The 18,274-nt window shown below is 42.7% G+C and overlaps 2 protein-coding genes across 3 annotated transcripts in view; one reads left to right on the top strand and one right to left on the bottom strand.

Annotated features, from left to right (window-relative positions):
* On the top strand, positions 1–12,814 carry pold2 (polymerase (DNA directed), delta 2, regulatory subunit). Of its 2 annotated transcripts, XM_088994664.1 has the most exons (11): positions 1–303; positions 458–684; positions 776–897; positions 2,557–2,680; positions 2,934–3,048; positions 4,827–5,025; positions 5,371–5,451; positions 5,550–5,707; positions 10,357–10,484; positions 10,567–10,668; positions 12,196–12,814. In XM_088994664.1, the coding sequence occupies exons 2-11, from the start codon at positions 462–464 to the stop codon at positions 12,354–12,356; spliced, it is 1,413 nt and encodes a 470-aa protein (XP_088850790.1). In that variant the 5' UTR covers positions 1–303; positions 458–461; the 3' UTR covers positions 12,357–12,814. The 2 variants fall into 2 exon arrangements, with proteins under 2 accessions (XP_088850790.1, XP_088850791.1); XM_088994665.1 differs by lacking the exon at positions 1–303 and having other exon boundaries at positions 310–684.
* The window catches only part of aebp1b (AE binding protein 1b), a 19,643-nt gene continuing 13,888 nt past the window's right edge, over positions 12,520–18,274 (bottom strand). Inside the window, exons 9-22 of the mRNA XM_088994661.1 lie at positions 18,118–18,227; positions 17,494–17,633; positions 17,328–17,412; positions 17,089–17,233; positions 16,933–17,021; positions 16,103–16,226; positions 15,730–15,926; positions 15,456–15,632; positions 15,055–15,215; positions 14,448–14,980; positions 14,227–14,366; positions 13,772–13,871; positions 13,524–13,690; positions 12,520–13,440 (exon numbers count right to left, since the gene is read on the bottom strand). Coding sequence (XP_088850787.1) covers positions 13,057–13,440; positions 13,524–13,690; positions 13,772–13,871; positions 14,227–14,366; positions 14,448–14,980; positions 15,055–15,215; positions 15,456–15,632; positions 15,730–15,926; positions 16,103–16,226; positions 16,933–17,021; positions 17,089–17,233; positions 17,328–17,412; positions 17,494–17,633; positions 18,118–18,227 — 2,552 coding nt within the window. The 3' untranslated portion in view covers positions 12,520–13,056. The remainder of the gene's footprint in view (positions 13,441–13,523; positions 13,691–13,771; positions 13,872–14,226; positions 14,367–14,447; positions 14,981–15,054; positions 15,216–15,455; positions 15,633–15,729; positions 15,927–16,102; positions 16,227–16,932; positions 17,022–17,088; positions 17,234–17,327; positions 17,413–17,493; positions 17,634–18,117; positions 18,228–18,274) is intronic.

Genomic DNA, 18,274 nt, shown 5'->3' on the forward strand with positions numbered 1-18,274 from the left:
CGAAAGATTACCAAATTGTTGTCGGGCTCAAAGATTTCTTTTTAGTGTATGATTTGCAGTGGTGTAAAAGTGTACCGTTACGCATTACAGGTTTTAGACAGTAGCAGACAATTTACTGGGTTTAAATTCGCGTGATCTAGCAATCAGCGATTACTTGACGTGAATTTTCACAATTCAAAAACATTTCTGGTAGAGCGGGCATTTCGCGGGAAGTCGCTCTCAAATTTGCGCTGTAATAACAACAAATGTACCTTCGCCGCGTTTTTTATTTGGGTTTAATATTAATATTATAAGACAGCCAAGGTAAGAGCTTCACATTCCTTCATTTCTTTCTTGAACAAAACGTTTTAATTTTAGCTAGTTTGAGGTTTTGCTGCTAATCGAAAATGATATGATGTCCATTTACCGAATGACGACATAAAGTACTTCATTCCAACTTTTTGTAACGACGTAATAGTACCATGTTCTCCGACCTGAGCGCCACGAGGGACGGCTCCTCTCTTCTCTGCCGCCCGACCGAGGACCAAGCGCCCGTGTTTGAGAGAGCTTCCCCGGCCTATCATCCCTGCTTCGAGCGCTTCGGTGTAGGGGAGCGGAGTTTCAGTCGTCAGTATGCTCATATTTATGCAGCGCGACTCCTCCAGATGAGGCCCTTACTCACAGAAAAAGCCGAACAAAAGTGGGGTATGTATTGTATGACTGAGTGCACGATCACTTCTCAATCTTTATTGTATGTATACACTTTTGCCATAATGGTGGTTTGTTTTGTGCATAGGATCCGATGTGCCTGTCCGGAAACTGTGTGATCTTCAAGCTGGGGAACAATGTTGCATTGTGGGAACACTGTTTAAGCGCATGGATTTGCAGCCATCCATCCTAAAAGAGATCAGTGAGGAGGTTAGTCTTCTTTTCCTTTCAGCTTTTCCCTTCAATGGGTCGCCAAAGCAAATCAGTGTCCTCCATGTACAGAGGTTTTATTCGCATGTTTGTTTTGGCCAAGCTTTTACGTCGAATACCCTTCTTGACACAACCCTCTGTATCGGACTTGGGACCGGCACAATAAGACACTGGCTTGTGTCCCCTTGTGGCTACAGAACAAGCAACTCTATGAACTTAATAAAGATTAAGATACTCAGTAAAAGGCTCCCAAACACATAATGGTCATCGCCACAGCGGCATTCAAACAAAGCAAAACTATACTCACCATTTGATGACAATGCTCTGATCTTACCGTGAAATGGGCATCTCTTTCCCTACACTTCATCACAAACAGAACTTCAAAGTCCTTTAAGATGCTTTATCTTCCAGTCACAGTGTGTATAGCTAAAGAAAATAGATGGTCCTACTTATATGAATGAGAAGAATACTTTTCAGAAGTCAATCCTTTCAAGTCATTGTCACTCCATCTCGTTTTCCCAGGTGATGAATTGTGTTAATTTTTTTCCCTAAATCTCGTGACTTTTGCTGGAGACTTCCAATGCATATCCATGGCATGCTTTCAGTGATTTCCCAATATAAAATAAAATATTGACACAAATATTAGAAGTGTATTTGCTTTTGTGATATGAGGAGGTTAGTTGTAGATCAATTCACCACCTGCTACACTCAGAAAGTATTCCCTGTGCTTCACTTTTACATGTTAATATATTACACAACCTTATTGATGAAATAAATTTCCCTCAAAATTCAACAAACATCCCCATTGACGGCGGTAAAACGTTTTTGGAGAATACTGTAAACGTAATAAAAAATAATAATTAGGATACAATAGCGTGAATCAGCAAGAGGGTCAAGAGTTTATCATTATAGAATGTTGTGTACAGTGGCACCTCGACTTATGAAATTAATTGATTCTGGAAGAAATTTCTGAACTTATCTGTTCCATGCCCCCCAAAATTCATACAAAAAAAGCATCAAAATATGGAACAAATACATGTGACATTTAGATTATTGCACAATAAATGAGAATTGTGCATAATGCAAAAACAAAGAATGAAGTAAAGAATAATAACAATGGTCATTTAACTTGTGAGCGTCCTCGTTGTTTTTGCACGTTTTAAGTTCCTTTTCTCTCAAAAGTGGGTTTTACCTCTCGTCTTGTAACTCGAGACAATATTTTCCTGTCGAGGTGTTTCATAACTTGAACATTTTGTATGAAGAGATGTTCGTAAGTAGAGGCACCACAGTATAGTATTTTTGAGGGAATAATAATTTATAACATTTATTCGTAAGATGTTCTGTAGCCACAGAGGCACATATCTCTTCTGGTGCCGGTCCCAAGCCCGGATAAATACAAAGGGTTGTGTCAGGAAGGGCATCCGACGTAAAAGCTTGGCCAAAACTAACATGCGGATCAAACCTCTAAAGATGGAGGGCACTGATTTGCTGTGGCGACCCCTTGAAGCCGAAAGTAAAAGAAGAAGATTCGTAAGATGGAAAACTAAATGTAGAAAGAATGGAGCGATGTTAAGACTTTTCGAATGCACTAGCACTCTATAAACCAGATGTAAGTGAAATGATTCTCTTACTTATTTTTCTGTATTTGGTTGCCAACAGCACAACCTGCTGCCGCAGCCTCCACGAGTCAAATACATCAGTGACACAGATGAGTTGATTTTAGAAGATGAGCTGCAGAGGATTAAACTGGAGGGCAAAATTAACAGAGATCAATGTGTCACGGGTAAGAGGCTTTTTGCATTTTGCTAGTTGTCATATAAACTGATGAAGTACCTCCCTGATGGTATTGTGGTACACTTGACTGACTTATGAGCGGTAGCCTGCGATCGGTTCATACCAAGTGTTGGTCTGAATGGTCGTTTTGTCTCTCTGAGCCTTGCGATTGACTGCTGACTCCAGCACAGCCACCTTGTTCCGGATAAGTGGTGTTGAAAATGCAGGGATAGATGGACTTCATTCATTGTTGTTTACTTCAGGTAGCGTTATTGCCGTATATGGAGCTGAGAAGAGTGATGGGAAATTCACAGTGGAAGACTTTTGCACGGCTGATCTCCCTGCACAGAGTGTAAGACCTGCACTCAACTCTGACAGGTAAACTCACAAAAAAGGCTCACCTATAAATCCTGATGAAACCGAGCAAGATGGCCAAATGCTTCTGAACAATTCAGTCACATCCAGCATTGTGCGCTGTTCTGCAACTACATTTTGCTCATATATTCATTCATTCATTCATTCATTCATATGTCAACGCCATGATCGTTCACAATGCAAATGTTATAAATGTAAGCGGGACAGAAAACGGATTGATATATTTATTTTGTATTTTTAAGCATCCCTGTTGACTTGACAGGCTCTGTATGAATCTCTTTTATTATTATTGTTAAAAAAAAGCAGGTATGGCTGAGTGAAACTGAAGCACAAGAAGAGATGCCCATGTGAATTTTGGCGATGTTAAAGTAATTTTAGGAGATTTCAAGCGATGCACATTGAGTTATGTACAGTATCTTATAAATTGTGTGCAGTTCCTCCTTTGACACACCAAAATTTGCGGTGAGGGAGGGGTGTCTGTCTATTTTGTACAGTTACAGTAAAGTCTCGTTATATCGATATTCAAGGGAGTCCGAAAAAATATCGATATAACCGGGACTATCGATATATCCGACCCTGTTTGCATGTAATTTTCTCCGTGCGTGCATAGAAATAGTATCGATATAACCGGGACTATCGATATATCCGATATCGGTATAACGAGACTTTACTGTAATAACAGGCGATACTTGATTAGTTTCTTCTTTAATCAGGACAGAGTGAAAAAGTACAAAAAATACAATCTGCATATATGCTCATAACTAGATTGTTTATTTGATACTTTTGCACTGCATACGGTATTCTTCTAAAACATTTTTGTGCATGCAATATCTTTCTTTTCAACCCCCCCATCCCTAACTCCGCTTTTCAATTTTACTGCTGTAGATTGCAAATGTACCCATTGTTTGGACTATTACAGGCTTTCTTCTTCTTTTCCTTTGGGATTTTCCCTTCACTGGCCGCCACAGAGAATCTGTGTCCTCCATCGAACTCTGTTTTGTGCATCCTCTTCTTTTACACCAGCTACCTTCTTTTCCTCTTTCACAACATTCATAAACCTCTCGACATCCTGCCTGGCAGTTCAAGGCTCAGCATCCTTTTTCCAATACAGCTAACATCCGACTTACGACCGAGTTCCGTTCCGACCAAATGGTCGGAAGTCAAAATGGTCGTAAATCGAAATCCATTCAAAATGTCGAATAGAGACTTGGAGGCTAAATGACTCGACGACTCCCCCCTCTGGTGCCATCACACGGTCGATTTCTGTGCGAGAGTGAGATTCTGGCTGGCCGGCCAAAATTGACATCCACGTTGCCGGCCGGCTACCGCGTTGCGGTGGCAGGCGTAGAATAAAAATTTAAAAAATAGGGTCTGGAGGTCGTGGTCGTAAATCTGACGTTAGCTGTACATTCACTCTCTTCTGTGGACAGGTCCAAAGCATCTCAGTCTGGCCTCTCTGACTTTCTCTACAAAACCTCCAATATGAGTTGTCCATTTGAAATAATCATTCCTGATCCTATCCAACCTGATCCTCAACATCTTCATCTCTGCTACCTCCAGCTCTGCTTCTTGTTTTCTTCAGTGGTACTGTCTTCAGTCCAAACAGCATGGCTGTGTTACAGTCTCCTGATTTTGTTGATCTGGTAATGCTTGAATAGAGAACCGTTTGTGAAAAGCCAATGTCTTCATTCAATCTGAACGGAAGCTTTCCCCCTTGTTTCAAATTCAAAACAAAGACCATCTATACAAAAAAATGCAATAAAAGCATTGTTTTTGCACAGATTTGTGCTGCTCGTCTCAGGTTTGGGTCTCGGTAGCAATCATGCAGACAGCATGCTAGGCCTGCAGCTGCTGGTTGACATGGTAACAGGTCAGGTTGGTGACCTGGGGGAGCAGAGTGGAGCGGCAACAATATCGAGGGTCTTGATGGCGGGAAACCTCCTCAGTCAAAGCACACAGGACAAGGATGGCTCAACCAAGGTGAGTTAAGCATGATTTCAGATCTTGCCGGCGAGATTACACGTAGTTTGGCATTGAGGTTGCCATCCTCCTACGATAATGAAAAATTCACTGGATCAAGTCCGGTTCACAGTGAAGTGTCCAGAAGTAAAAACTAAGACATTATAGACTTCTAATTAGATGTACCTACAGCGTGCATGACTGGACTTTAAGTGCCAGGTGGGCCCTACCATAGCACAGATTCCCTTTTGTGTTTTTGCATGTAGTTTTTTTTCCACTTTGTGTGTGTGAGTGTCAGAGGATATTTAATGTGTCTAAATGTCACGGGCTTTATTAGCTCAGTCTTCATGTTGATTGTGTGTCTAGGCGAAATACCTGACCAAAAAGACCCAGGCAGGCAGCGTGGAGGCCATTCGCCTGTTGGACGAGCTGCTGTTTCAGCTAGTGGTCAGTCTACTCCCTCCCAAAGACCTTTAGATGGGTGTTCATCTTCAAGCTGCTTGTTTGTCACCAAATTGTATGTATATATCTCCCTTCCATTCAAGACCTCGGTCCCAGTGGATGTGATGCCTGGCCAGTATGACCCCACCAACTACACACTGCCTCAGCAGCCTTTTCATCGCTGCATGTTCCCCTTGTCCTCTGTCTACCCCACGCTGCAGCTGGCATCTAACCCCTACCAGGCTACTGTAGACGGAGTGAAGTGAGGACCAACACACACGCACGCGCACACACACAAATGCCCGCTTTCAATTTTGGAAAAGCGAATGCCTTATCTTGTGAAAGCTATAAGCAACTTAGTTCAAGAAAGCACTGGAGTCTAACTATATCCGTCCTGGGGAGCCAAGTGTGGCCTGTGTGCCAATATCAGTGACCTACAACGGCGGGCAAAAAGATTATCCATGCGCGGTCCGTCCATCACTGTTGACGACAGCATAAAATTGAGCTGGACCAAAAAGGCTATCCTATTTTACACCATAAGAGAGCAGCAGACCCGTGGCCACACTTGGAAATACATTTTGAGCGCACAACTGTGGGAGTGAGGTGTTCTGAGAGGCAGAAACACCTCACTCCCACAGTTGTGTTAGGCGTCAAAATGTATGTCCAGACGCACCGTTGGCTGCATGACCCATGTGTGGTCCTATCTCGCCTAATTCTACAATTAAACTCGCAAAAAAACGAACGTTGAAGAGATGGCCATCACGTCCAAGAGCAAGTGGAAATCGGCACATATTCCTCAGTAAAATATGGAATAATTGTCTCGGCCTTGTTTGCGACAAGCGTAAAAGTGATTGTGGAATCTGGTAGAAGACCCGAGCTAATAATGGGGGACAGACATCACCCACGCTTGTGTGTAGATATGTGTATAATATATATGTGTGTGTGTATAAAACACACTATTTACAACAAGGTGACTGGCAACAAACACCATGAACATATATAGAAAGCAACTAAATCCTGAATGGTTGCTCGGCCTCCACACAGTTTTACTTTACCTAATCCTTTGCAGAAAGCTCTGGCACCACTGATGAATATGAACACTTTTTTTTACTTTATTACAATAATAATAATACATTTCATTTATAAGCACCTTTCAAAACTCTCAAGGACACTTTGTAGATATATAAAAAATGTTAGACCCAATGACCTCGAACCAAATGTATTTGCCGCCAATATCTGCTGATCTTGGCAAGTTGCGTCGTCATCTTCATAAATTTATTGAACTCAATATGAACTCGTACGTCATGCCCAAGAAAGTAAGCAATATGGTCCATCTCAGTATCCGTCATGTTCAGCACATTCTGCTTACTTATATGCAGACTGGTAGACGTCAGTGTCATTCGGAGGCTTGGGCTCATCGAGTTGTTTAGCACAGAGCGTTTGGGGGCCAGGGGAATCGGAATTGGCTCACCACATTTCCCCTGATTTGGGATCCTTGAACGTCTGGACGGTCTTTCCCAGTATTGCTCACATTGTGGACCAGTCGCATCTCTTCCTAAAAAGGCAAATAATAAAGCTGAATCAGCCCTTCAAGGAAGCTGTCATATTATTCTTTACTATCACAGTCTTCTGAAAACCCGATGGGTTAGAGTAAAAACAAGGGATCATTCTGAATTAGTGCAAAATATTAATACATCTCGATCAGGGGTCGGCAACCTTTACGACTCAAAGAGCCATTTGGACCCATTTCCCACAGAAAAGAAAACACGGGGAGCCACAAAATCCTTTTGACATTTAAAATGAAGACAACACTGCATCTTTTCATCATCGGATTTTACCTTTATATATTGTAATGTCATGAGAGGCTAGCTCTCAGCGGGACAGGACAAGGAGCGCAATGGGTGACAGGTTTGAATGCAAACAAATATTTTAATAGGGGGTTTCAGGGGGAATTCACAAGCAACAAAGGCAAGAATAGCGTCTCTTCCAATACTTAAATCACAATAAAGTCTCTTCTGAGGTGAAACTGAATGCAGAGTTCTTTTCCATGTGTTTCTAGGCCTCACCCCTCTTGATGTCCTTCTCAGGTAGCCTAGCCACCTTTAGCAAGGGTCCAAATCCAGTGTTCTGCCGTATGGTCCCAACTGGCAATGAGTTCCATGCAGCAATCAGTTTCTCCACAGCACACAGCAATGGAGCTTGTTTCGCCCGCCTCCACACTCAGAGGCCCTCTGCCTTAAAAGCCTTGCTTGCCAATCAAGCCGTGATCAGCCGCAGGTGTGGGGTTTGAATTGCTGCCTTCCATCAGATGGGGCCAAAACTCTCTGGGTGAAGCCATCTTAGGGGAATGTATTTGCCCTCCAGGACCCAGCCTCTCGTGACATCACAATATGCATAAACAAACTAGTGTGTTGCATATCATACCTCTGAAGATGGAGGTTACTGATTCGCTGTGGCGACCCCTTGAAGGGAAAAGCCGAAAGGAAAAGAAGATTTATGAATCAATCAACTGTTACAGAGTAGCGAAATTACATTTCTGCACGTCTGTGTAAGCTCTCAGTCGTACAGGAGTGGTCCATCGATGAGAAGGTTTCTTCAGCCGTCATCTGTACAAAAGTGAAGGTTTCGGACGTTTCGCCTCCTATCCAAGAGGCTTCGTCAGCGAACTAAAGTCTGACTGGTCGTATCGGCCCCATTTATATATCCCTAATGTCCAGACCTGGTGGCGCCGGACACAGCTATGATAGGTCCCTACTCTCAGGTTGGGGGAGGCGCGGGACCCCCCCCTGTGGCCCCACTGATTGTTCCTACATTCCTGACTAACGATTGGCCTATTACACCCACTCCCCCCGGTATCACCTCATCAGCATAACGACCCTCATCAGCATTGCGAAAGTTGCCGAACCTGTTTTGCCTGAGCAGGCTATTGTATGAACGATCCAAATTGAACCTCACACCACCAGACCGGTTTAATGAAGGATTTTGTTGTTTTATAAGAATCGCCTCTTTTACCCCCCTTTCAAACCATCTATGTTCTTTCGCTAAGATTTTAACCTCATTGTCGTCAAATGAGTGGTTAGTAGCTTTTAGGTGCAAATGTACTGCCGATTGAGGCCCACTAGTATTATCCCTGCGATGTTGATAAAGTCTTTTTTTTGAGAATTTGTTGAGTCTCCCCAATGTACTGCTCTTTACAATTTTCATTCTTACAATGTATGGAATAAACTACATTACTTTGTTTTTCATTTGGTAGCCTATCTTTTGGATGCACTAATTTTTGCCTTAACGTGTTTATCGGTTTGAAATAAGTAGGAATTTTATGTTGCCAAAGGACTCTTTGTAATTTTTCAGAAACTCCTGCAATGTACGGTACTGCTACTCCTCTCCTTTTAGAATCTTGAGAATTATTGGTTACGTTCGCTATTCTTTCTTTCTGACATTTGAACCTTCACCGAAACCTTCACTTTTGTACAGATGACGGCTGAAGAAACCTTCTCATCGATACATTTCTGCACGCAACAAAAACATTTTAAACTCCGAAAAAAAGACGTTGGGTTGAAGATTACTTTCAAATATAATACTCAATGTCTATTTGAAAAAAACGAATATTTGCAAAAGGGCAAATACAATATCACCTGGTTAATGTGATTTCTGCTCCTGCACCTCAGCGCACAGCCTCTTCACATCAGGGCTGTATGACGTTAACTTCATCTTCACACAGGACTGTAAGCTGTCGTCTGTCAGGCGTGAGCGATGTCTGTTTTTAAGGCGAACAAATCTGCCCACGTATCATTAAACGTTCTGTTTTCTTCAGACACTTTTCTTTTCTTAGATTTATCCATAGTTGGCCGACCTGGGGGTCGAAAAATTCAAGAAATGGTGCGCAATTTGGCGGTTGTGACCGGATATACGTCCACTGTCGATGGTTGTGACGTATATTATGAGCGACAAAAAATTGAATACGTTTTATTTTGTATTATTTATAATCACCATAATCTTCAAATTTAGAATTTTAAAAACGAACGAACTAAAATAATATACATTGAATTAAATACTCATTATTTATTTTCTAAAGCTGCAGGGAGCCGCAGCAGGGGGGTGAAAGAGCCACATGCGGCTCCGGAGCCGCGGGTTGCCGACGCCTGATCTAGATGAACAAACTAAGTAATATTCACAATAAACACAGGTGCGGCCATTGCGTATCACTCTTCGCTCTTCCCCAAAGTTTGTGTCGCATTAGTTGTCATACATGGGCCACGGCTAATGAAAAGCATCTTTGAAATGCTCCATGTGTTGCTTAAAGGACAACAACATTATGAGGCAACATTAAGGGGAAATGTCTCACCCAAAAAGAGGCAGAAAATGGCCACCGAGCTCCTGTGAGGAATGAATCAGCCCGTTTCCACAGGCTGATAAATTCCTTACATGGAGCTTGGACGCCCTCTTCTGGCTCTTTCTGGTGCAACACAAGGTTTTCAGACCAAACAAGCGTTGACGTGATGGAAGGACTGCTACAATGTGTCCTTTTTTTTCGGTCGGGGCGTTTCTTCAGTGACGTCACGTACGGACTCGTCACCAACTCACAAACAAGACTTCCGGAATATTCAGCGCGAGTCTTAAAACGTAAAATATAGCTATATGCGGTGGAATCTTTGTAAAATAAGCTCAATAGAAGTCATTTGAAGCCATTTTACAAATTATGGACACAACTTGTCCGGAGACGTCGGCTGTCCTTTAATCACAACTGGTAAAGCATGTTTAGATGACCCGCATGTGTGGGTGTTGTGATTTAATGTCACATGAGTTTTTATATAAATTGCTCTAGCTTTTCCTCGTGGGATTTTCCCTCTTGTACCACTTCTGCAAGAGGCCCCTGTGATTAGTCTCAAGCAATGTTTTTCTTCTATCCAGGTTCCTGGGCACCTCAGGTCAGAATGTCAGTGACATTGTGCGCTACAGCAGCATGAACAATCATCTGGAGATTCTGGAAGAAACATTGCGATTACGCCACCTCGCTCCAACAGCTCCGGATACACTTGGTGTGATGGCTCTTTGCAATTTGTAGAATTATCAAGATGACCTCTTTCTAATCACTCACACAATATCTGGATTTTCCATTAGGTTGTTACCCATTTTACATGAAAGATCCATTCATCTTGGAAGAGTGTCCACATGTGTACTTCAGCGGGAATGCTCCAGTATTTGAGTCAAAGCGCCTTACAGGTTTGTGTGTGTTGCCGTAATGAGTACGGTTTTCATGATCCCATTCCGCGTTTCTTCATGAAAATTATGGTCTTAAAATTTAGAACAGCCGATAGGCACAGTCCCAGCTGTTAGCTTCCTTTAGATGAATTGTGCGTGCGGGACATTCCTGGAATCAAGACTCGAGAGTTGACATCGTTTTTATCATTGTCATGTAATGGCATCTGCCGGAAAAAAACAACAAAAAGTGAAATTTAAAAGAGAACTATAGCCGTCTCGTGAGGAATACTTCCAGGAGTTATACTTCGGTCAAGAAAAGATGAAAATTACGTGAACTGCAATGTGTGTCGGCAAGATTTTTCTCTCGGACATGGCGGAATCAGGGACAGACATCATTCTATACACAGTGATGTATTTTATTTAATGAGCAAATGTGGTTTAATAAGGACTCAGGTTCAGTATATACTGCATAAAATGTGATCGAAACAATTCCTTCAACATAAACGCTATCTCTCAAGGACACTTTAGTCACAGGATATTATTTGAGCTTTTTAGTACTGTATCGTTTGTCACTAGTATTAGATAGCATCATTTTGTGGATCTTAGCTGACATCAAAAACAATTTGTGGTCAAAGATGTGATTTGACATGATTAATATCAATTGTGAGTCATTTATTTTAACAATCCTTGTTACCTTGTGTAAATTATTACACTGGGTTGTATGTTTGCTTTCAGAGGTGGGAGACATGATATTTTCATGATTGACAAGTTGAAATATGGGCATTTTGTAAATTTATATTTAAGTATATCTTTGATTAAGTTCATTGAGTTGCTTCTTCTGTAGCCTCATGGGGACACAAGCCTGTGTCTTATTGTGCCGGTCCCAAGCCTGGATAAATACAGAGGGTTGTGTCCGGAAGGGCATCCGACGTAAAAGTTTGGCCTCTGAAGATGGAGGACACTGATTCGCTGTGGCGACCCCTTGAAGGGAAAAGCCGAAAGGAAAAGAAGAAGTATATCTTTGATGTTGATCAACATTTGTATGGTGTTTTTAGCCTCATTTTAAGTAGCTGTAAAGTTAAAAATCATTTGGCTTTAGGGGGCCCCTCTCCCCCTGACCAAGACTTGGTCCTGGACTGACCGGGGCCTGCGGCTCCTGGATCCCGGCATATTACTAGGCTTTTTTGGTGTCAGAGGTTGGCAGTTATGTCGTACGTTTGAACGCTGTGGACCAAATTTCACATCTTGATATTCATGCCACATATTTTGAGAAGAATGTGATGGTATTACTGTTCTGTGAAAACTCAGCATTTTATTCAAGAAAAAGCAAAATCTCAATCGAAAAAGATGTGTTAAGTTCGGCTTTTTGATGACAACCTACTGACGGTCATCGACATAGTCAGCCATAAATCAGATAAAGAATTTGAGTTACATTTGGTCACAGAACAACATTGAATGTGCGAGTCAAGGTATCACTGTAATATCCATATATACTGGTATATAATTTAAAATTCTGTGTGTGAATCAGCCGTGCTTTCATTTCAACAGATGCTGATGGCCAGGAAATCCTTTTGGTGACTGTGCCAATATTCCACATCACCCAAACGGCATGCCTTGTCAACCTGCGCACTCTTGAATGCGAGCCGATCAGTTTCTCTGCCTTTTCTGCCGGTGATGACGAGGAGACCGAGATGAACATCAGCCACTGAGAGGTGTTCGAGAGTCTCATACGTATTGAGCATGACAGTATTGTGAGGTTTACCTACATTATGGCTGAATTCTTTTTTTTCCCAACAACTTCCAACTGAGATGTACCAGCCATCTTTTCAGTAACATACAATTATGGAGGATGAAACTGTAAATAATGACATCTTGAATTAAACAAATGTTTTAATGCGCATCTGCAATAAAAAGTCTTGTATAAAAACACTGGATATTGTGTCAGAAAGATGCAGCACAAACACAGAAAATGTGATTAATTGGCAATGAAGAATCATTTCTAAGTGTGATAGCATATACAGTTATTGAAGATTTACATTGCATACATGAACATTGTTGACTCGAAAGCCACCAAGCATTTCGCTTTTGCGTCACTTCTGTTCAGTTGCATTTCCTCTGTAAATATTTGTGAAGAATATCAAAAATAAATTAAGCACAACATGTTGAATTTGCATGTCTACTTGTGAAATCTACGAGTGTTTTTTTTCTCCTTGTCTACGAGAGAGCTTTTGCCACACTGACGTGTGTGTCTGTGATGTCAAACTAAGGACGTCACAGACTGCATTTAGTTCACTGAAAATCAAGCAGAGCAGATTAAACTGAACTGTACAGCTTGTTTGAGGGAACTATTTCTGGATTGTTGTGCTGCAGTTCGGAGAACTTGACGCCTATGAGTGCAGTGAGGTTGCTTTAATAATCATCAATTTTGTACTCGTAATTGTAGTCCAGGAATGAGTCTGTGAAGTCACCGGGCGTTGATGATTGTCCCTCCCCGATTTGCCATGACTCATACCAGGGCGTGCTGGACCCCGGCGTGGTAGCAACTGTGGTAGTTGTTGGTGGCAGCGTAGTGGTGGTTGTCGTTGATTTCAACAACAATAACCTTTGCTGCCGGAGACGGCGAATGCGAGCAATTTTAAGTCTCCTCAAGTGTTCCCTGCTTTGCTGTACGTTTGGTGAGGTCCGACTGTTCCCATTAACCACCCGGCCATTGCTGTTGATAACCGGGGGCTGCACTATGGTGTTACCATGGCTAACCAGGCGAATTGGTCTATTGCCATGGAGAGCCAAAATCTGCGGGCAAATGACAGAATAGAGTTGTCTCTTCGTTTGATGCCAAAGAACCACTGTGTCGCATGGTCACCTGATGGGCTCACCTGTTTAATGCGGTCCCAGTTGGACTTGACTAAATTGAAGCTGCACGTGGTCGCTCCTGACTGGTAACCTACCACACAAAGTTTGGTCACGGAGGAGAAGCCATCCGCTTTTGCCGTGACACGGTACTCGCCAGGGTTTAGCAGTCGCCAATAGTCTCCGGTTGAAGCTACAGTGAGACAGAAGGGAACAAATGTTTCTTTTAAACACAAATTTGTCCATCACATACAATGTGTGCACTTGTTCTGACTTGTGGTGATGTCGTGGTTTATCCCCTCGACAGACACGGTGGCGTTTGCAAGCGGGTTGCCCTGCTCATCCTTAACTATGCCTCGAATTCCACGATGAACCTATGCACAAAAACAGTTGAATTTGTGACAGAGATAGGTTGTTTTTATTTTGTTTCAGTATAACTCATAATCACACAGGTGTGTCTTTTTGTATACTACTGTAACAATACAAAACAATTTAGAGTTTAAATTCATCATTAAAATTACATTGGTCAGCACTACGGATTCTGGAGGCCTTGGACAGATTCGATTGACATAGCAACACATTGAGACTGAAACCTAATTGCCCAAATAAATGCGCTTTTGTTCGTACAGTATTTGGCGCAGAGAAGAACTCACTGGCCCAGACCAATCTTTCCTTCAGAACCTCATGAATTCCAAGTACTGTAGTTTGTTGTCAGTGTGTGGGTCCAACCTGCTCCATGAAGATGAGCATGGCTTCTCGGTTCTTCTCCCACTCTCGCTGCAGTTCACTCTCATGTGGAAACTTATCACAGCCCAGGAAAATAGACAGCTCCAAGCAGTTGGTGTGCAGATAGCTAAAGTCATTCATGCCTAGAGACACGTAATTGAAACTGTAGATCGAGCGTGCTTGCACGAAACGTTAAATGTGCAGACCTACTGGTCTGTACTTACTTCCGGTGATTGGCTTCCATTTGGCTCGATTGATGATTCCGTGCGCCCCTGCGGTGACATCTCCGTGGCAGGACCCGTGGTAGTTATGTGTCATGGTTAGATGTGTGGACGCGTAGGACACGGCTAACCACCTAAAGAGGGATTCATCTGCGATCTCTCGCAGGTCTTCCTCAGGCTCAGCGTAATGGTAGCCCCCACTTCTCTCTCTATCATCATCCTCCTCCCTGTGGCCGTAACCCTGATGGTAGCTGGGATCGTAACCGTGGTCATAGCCTTGGCCACGGTCATAACCTTGGTCGTGGTCATAACCTTGGTCGTGGTCATAACCTTGGTCGTGGTCATAACCTTGGCTGTGATCATAGCCTTGACTGTGCCCGTGGTCATAACCACGTCCCTGGTCATAGCCATTACTGTGGTCATAGCCATGTCCTCTCCACTCATGCTCCGAATAGCCTCTATTTCCCCAGTCTTGATCCGGTTCCTCTTGGTATCCGTGTCCCCACTCAGACACATCAAAACTCTCTTCTTCATACCTGTGTGAAATAATTTTGAATGAGGAAGAGGCACAAAGAAAAAAGACGTCCAACAATGAGGCGTGAGGTCATACTGTCTCTTCTTGCGGCTGTGGGGCATGTTCTCAGCAGGCTTGTTGGCATGTAAACTGTCATAAGGGTAGGCCACAAAAGACTCACCACCCTGAAAGTTTGCCCCCAACACAAATGGGTGGCTTTCCATCCAAGATATGATGGCCCTGGTTTCAACTGCAATCTGGGAACAAACAGGAGTGTCAGGGCCAAACTAGTCAATTGGACACCTACGTGAATGTACAGTACAAAAGGCCGGCACTTCTAATTATGACAGCCGTAGGCAGATTAGACTGACGAATATACATATATACTGTATATAAATGTGCAGCCAAACATATTTCACCAGAGAAGGCTTTACCGGCCCTGACGGACAAACCACTGCTACGTTCCTTTGTTTCTTGAAGAAAACGATGACACTTACAGAGCTGTTATGTAGTAAGTTGTCAGGTATGGCAACGTGATGGTTGGGGAATAGTTTGGGCACTAGGCCTCTTTCTTCTGCATCCCATAGGATGCTGGTTAGATCCGGAAAGTTCTGGAAAATGTCAAATCCATCATTGGTAAAGTGTCCGGTAGTCCATCCGCTCAGCTCTGAGCCCTACAGCAGACATAAAGCAACAGGACATGGACAATCAAAGGACCATCATTCACCACCATGCCAAGGCATCTCTTCTTGATTTTCTTTCTAAGCTCACAGCTTGAAAGGCTTCTTCGTGTCCATCAGGGTTGAGCGAGGGCACCAAGTGGATGCGAATTCCGTCCACTAATCGCTGCGCTCGAGGGTTTCGGTCTCTGTACTCCTTACACAAGTACTGCATGAGAAGCAGGATCATTTCCCGGCCCACCGCCTCGTTACCGTGGAGACCCGCCGTGTAGCGTAACTCCGGCTCCCCTGCACAAAATGCCAAACAGGTGATACATTACTGACACAACTTGGTCTTTATCTATACAAACAAGAAACGAGAGGGGAACCAATCATTAAATTGAGTCCCTTTGAACCGCTGGAAATCAAGACTTAAACTTTTAACATGAGACACTAAAAGGCTATTTTCTGCCACGGGTGCTCACCTATTTCATGCTCTGAGGGATTTCCAGAGATCACCATGGCCATGATGTCCAGTCCCTTGGAGCTACGGCCCAGACTGTAAATGTTGGTGATTTTGGGACACTCTTCATTCACTGACTTCATAAGCTGGACAGCAGATAGAAAGCAACACAGTGTCACTGTGTTTTGTTTTCACTGTGTCAATTCCTCATACGCTTGCAACTCGTTCAAAATCCATAAAATCTTCACACAGTAGCTTCCAAGTTGAAAACTTGTGAGCGCTCCCGTTGTTGAAAGCTAGATATATTGGTGCATGGTGTTTACCTCATCCAGATTGGCAGTGGCTGGCTTAATCTCAGTTCAATTAGAAAAGCAAAATATTTATTTTTCCACAGTCTTTTTTTGTGGGGGTAAGGTGGGACATATTTTGAATTATATTGACTGGGTTTTAAAAGCATCTCCATTTTGTGCATTTTGTCGACAGAGAATCTTTACACTTTTCTTCTTTGTCCCCAAGAAAATATAGAATTGTAAAAAAAAAAAAAAAGAAAACGTCTGTATTATTGTAAAACACAATTTTGACATTAACCCGGCGGTGTATGGAGCTGGGGTGAACTCTTGCTAAATTGTGTGAGATGGAACCGCTTTGCCATTGTAATTTCAGCCACACAAAATTTAGGGTGTTGAAAGTAGTATATAAAATATGTACAAATTCTTTATCTTCTGGGAAGATTGCATGAAAGTGTGTCCCTCACATGTTAAGGCTGCAAACTGTTTCAATTCGGGGGGGGGAAAAACATAATTTACCAGTCATGTATTTTTATTTGAAGGTTAGTTTTAATGAGATACTCACTGCAACCATTTCTGAGTAGCTGTGATGCTTGAACTTCAGATAATCTACTGGAGTCACTTCATTTTGCCTGTATTGGAATACATCTGGATCTGTGTGAGCGGAGCAGAATGATATGAATACAGCGCAAATTGGTATACGCATGTGTGTTATACTCACCAGGCAATGGGCACCCCAGAATCTCTAATCTCATACACAATGTGCCATTCCAGCTCTGAGGAATTATTCTGATGTAACGGGCCACAACAGGTTCCGCCAGCTGGTTTAAGACTGGAGTGTCTCCATCACTATTTCCAAAAAACAGCTGGAAAAATAAAAGGAAAAATGGGATTTGAGAAGTGGAACGATGCAGAAGATGGTATGATTTGAAAAAGTCACATCCTTTATGGTGAGCTCACCCAGTCAGCATATCCATCATGGATGGTTGTCCACTCCCTGCTGTCATTGCTGAAAGCCAGGAAGTATGACATCACAAAGTCACTCCTGCAAAGACATAAGGGACATCTTTAAATTCAAGGAGGCCCAAACGAAGAGAACAGAAAGTATTGTGTTTTAGTGACTCACTCATTCAGCGAGTCCCGACCCTGAGTTATGACTCCCGTGAACTCAGTCTCAGTCCGAACATCAATCTCAAACCAGTGGACTTTGTCCTCTGAGTTTGCGCACCATGCTCCGCCTCGAGGGTTATCTTCATCATCTGAGCCCTGGAGCCAGTTGGACAAGTCAAGGTTTCTGTAAAGCCTTTGTTGAGTTATACGTGAGACTTTTTTTTTCCACACAAGACACCAGTTCCCCACTGGTGTCCTACTTCTGCTGCAATATAACTGCTGTTTGTCATTTGGACTGCCACCTCCAGAAACAAGAAGCTGTATACAGTACAAAATGCAATACAGTATTTTGGAATTGATTTGACATTGTGAGGGTGTGCCTAATCTTATGGCCTCCTGTCTTTCTGGCAATCTAAGTTTTAAAAATATCATTTTAATCAATCTAACATGTCATGAGGGGGAAAAAAACATCCATCTCAAATGAACACCCCAACTCTCTTCAGATGGTCTAGTAAAACAAATACTCTCATGGAGTCTGCGTTAATTATTTGGTAGTATGGGTCTGATGACAAGTGTGTTTCCAAACAGAAGTGTGGAGTAGTGATGCCTGAGCTGGTTGCACAGTACGATTGATGCGTACCTGCATGTTGAGGCGTGCCCTCTGAGGAGCAAAGTCATACTGAGACATCGAAGAGGCGGAAAGCTGATCTGGCTCGATCCGATGGGACTCCATTCCCAAGGGAGGACATTCTGATACCAACACACACAGCATATACGTACATAGAATGAATAGTCAT

The sequence above is a fragment of the Hippocampus bargibanti genome, linkage group LG04 (assembly GCF_051943395.1).
Source record: "Hippocampus bargibanti isolate YZ-2025 linkage group LG04, ASM5194339v1, whole genome shotgun sequence".
Taxonomy (NCBI): Eukaryota; Metazoa; Chordata; class Actinopteri; order Syngnathiformes; family Syngnathidae; genus Hippocampus; species Hippocampus bargibanti.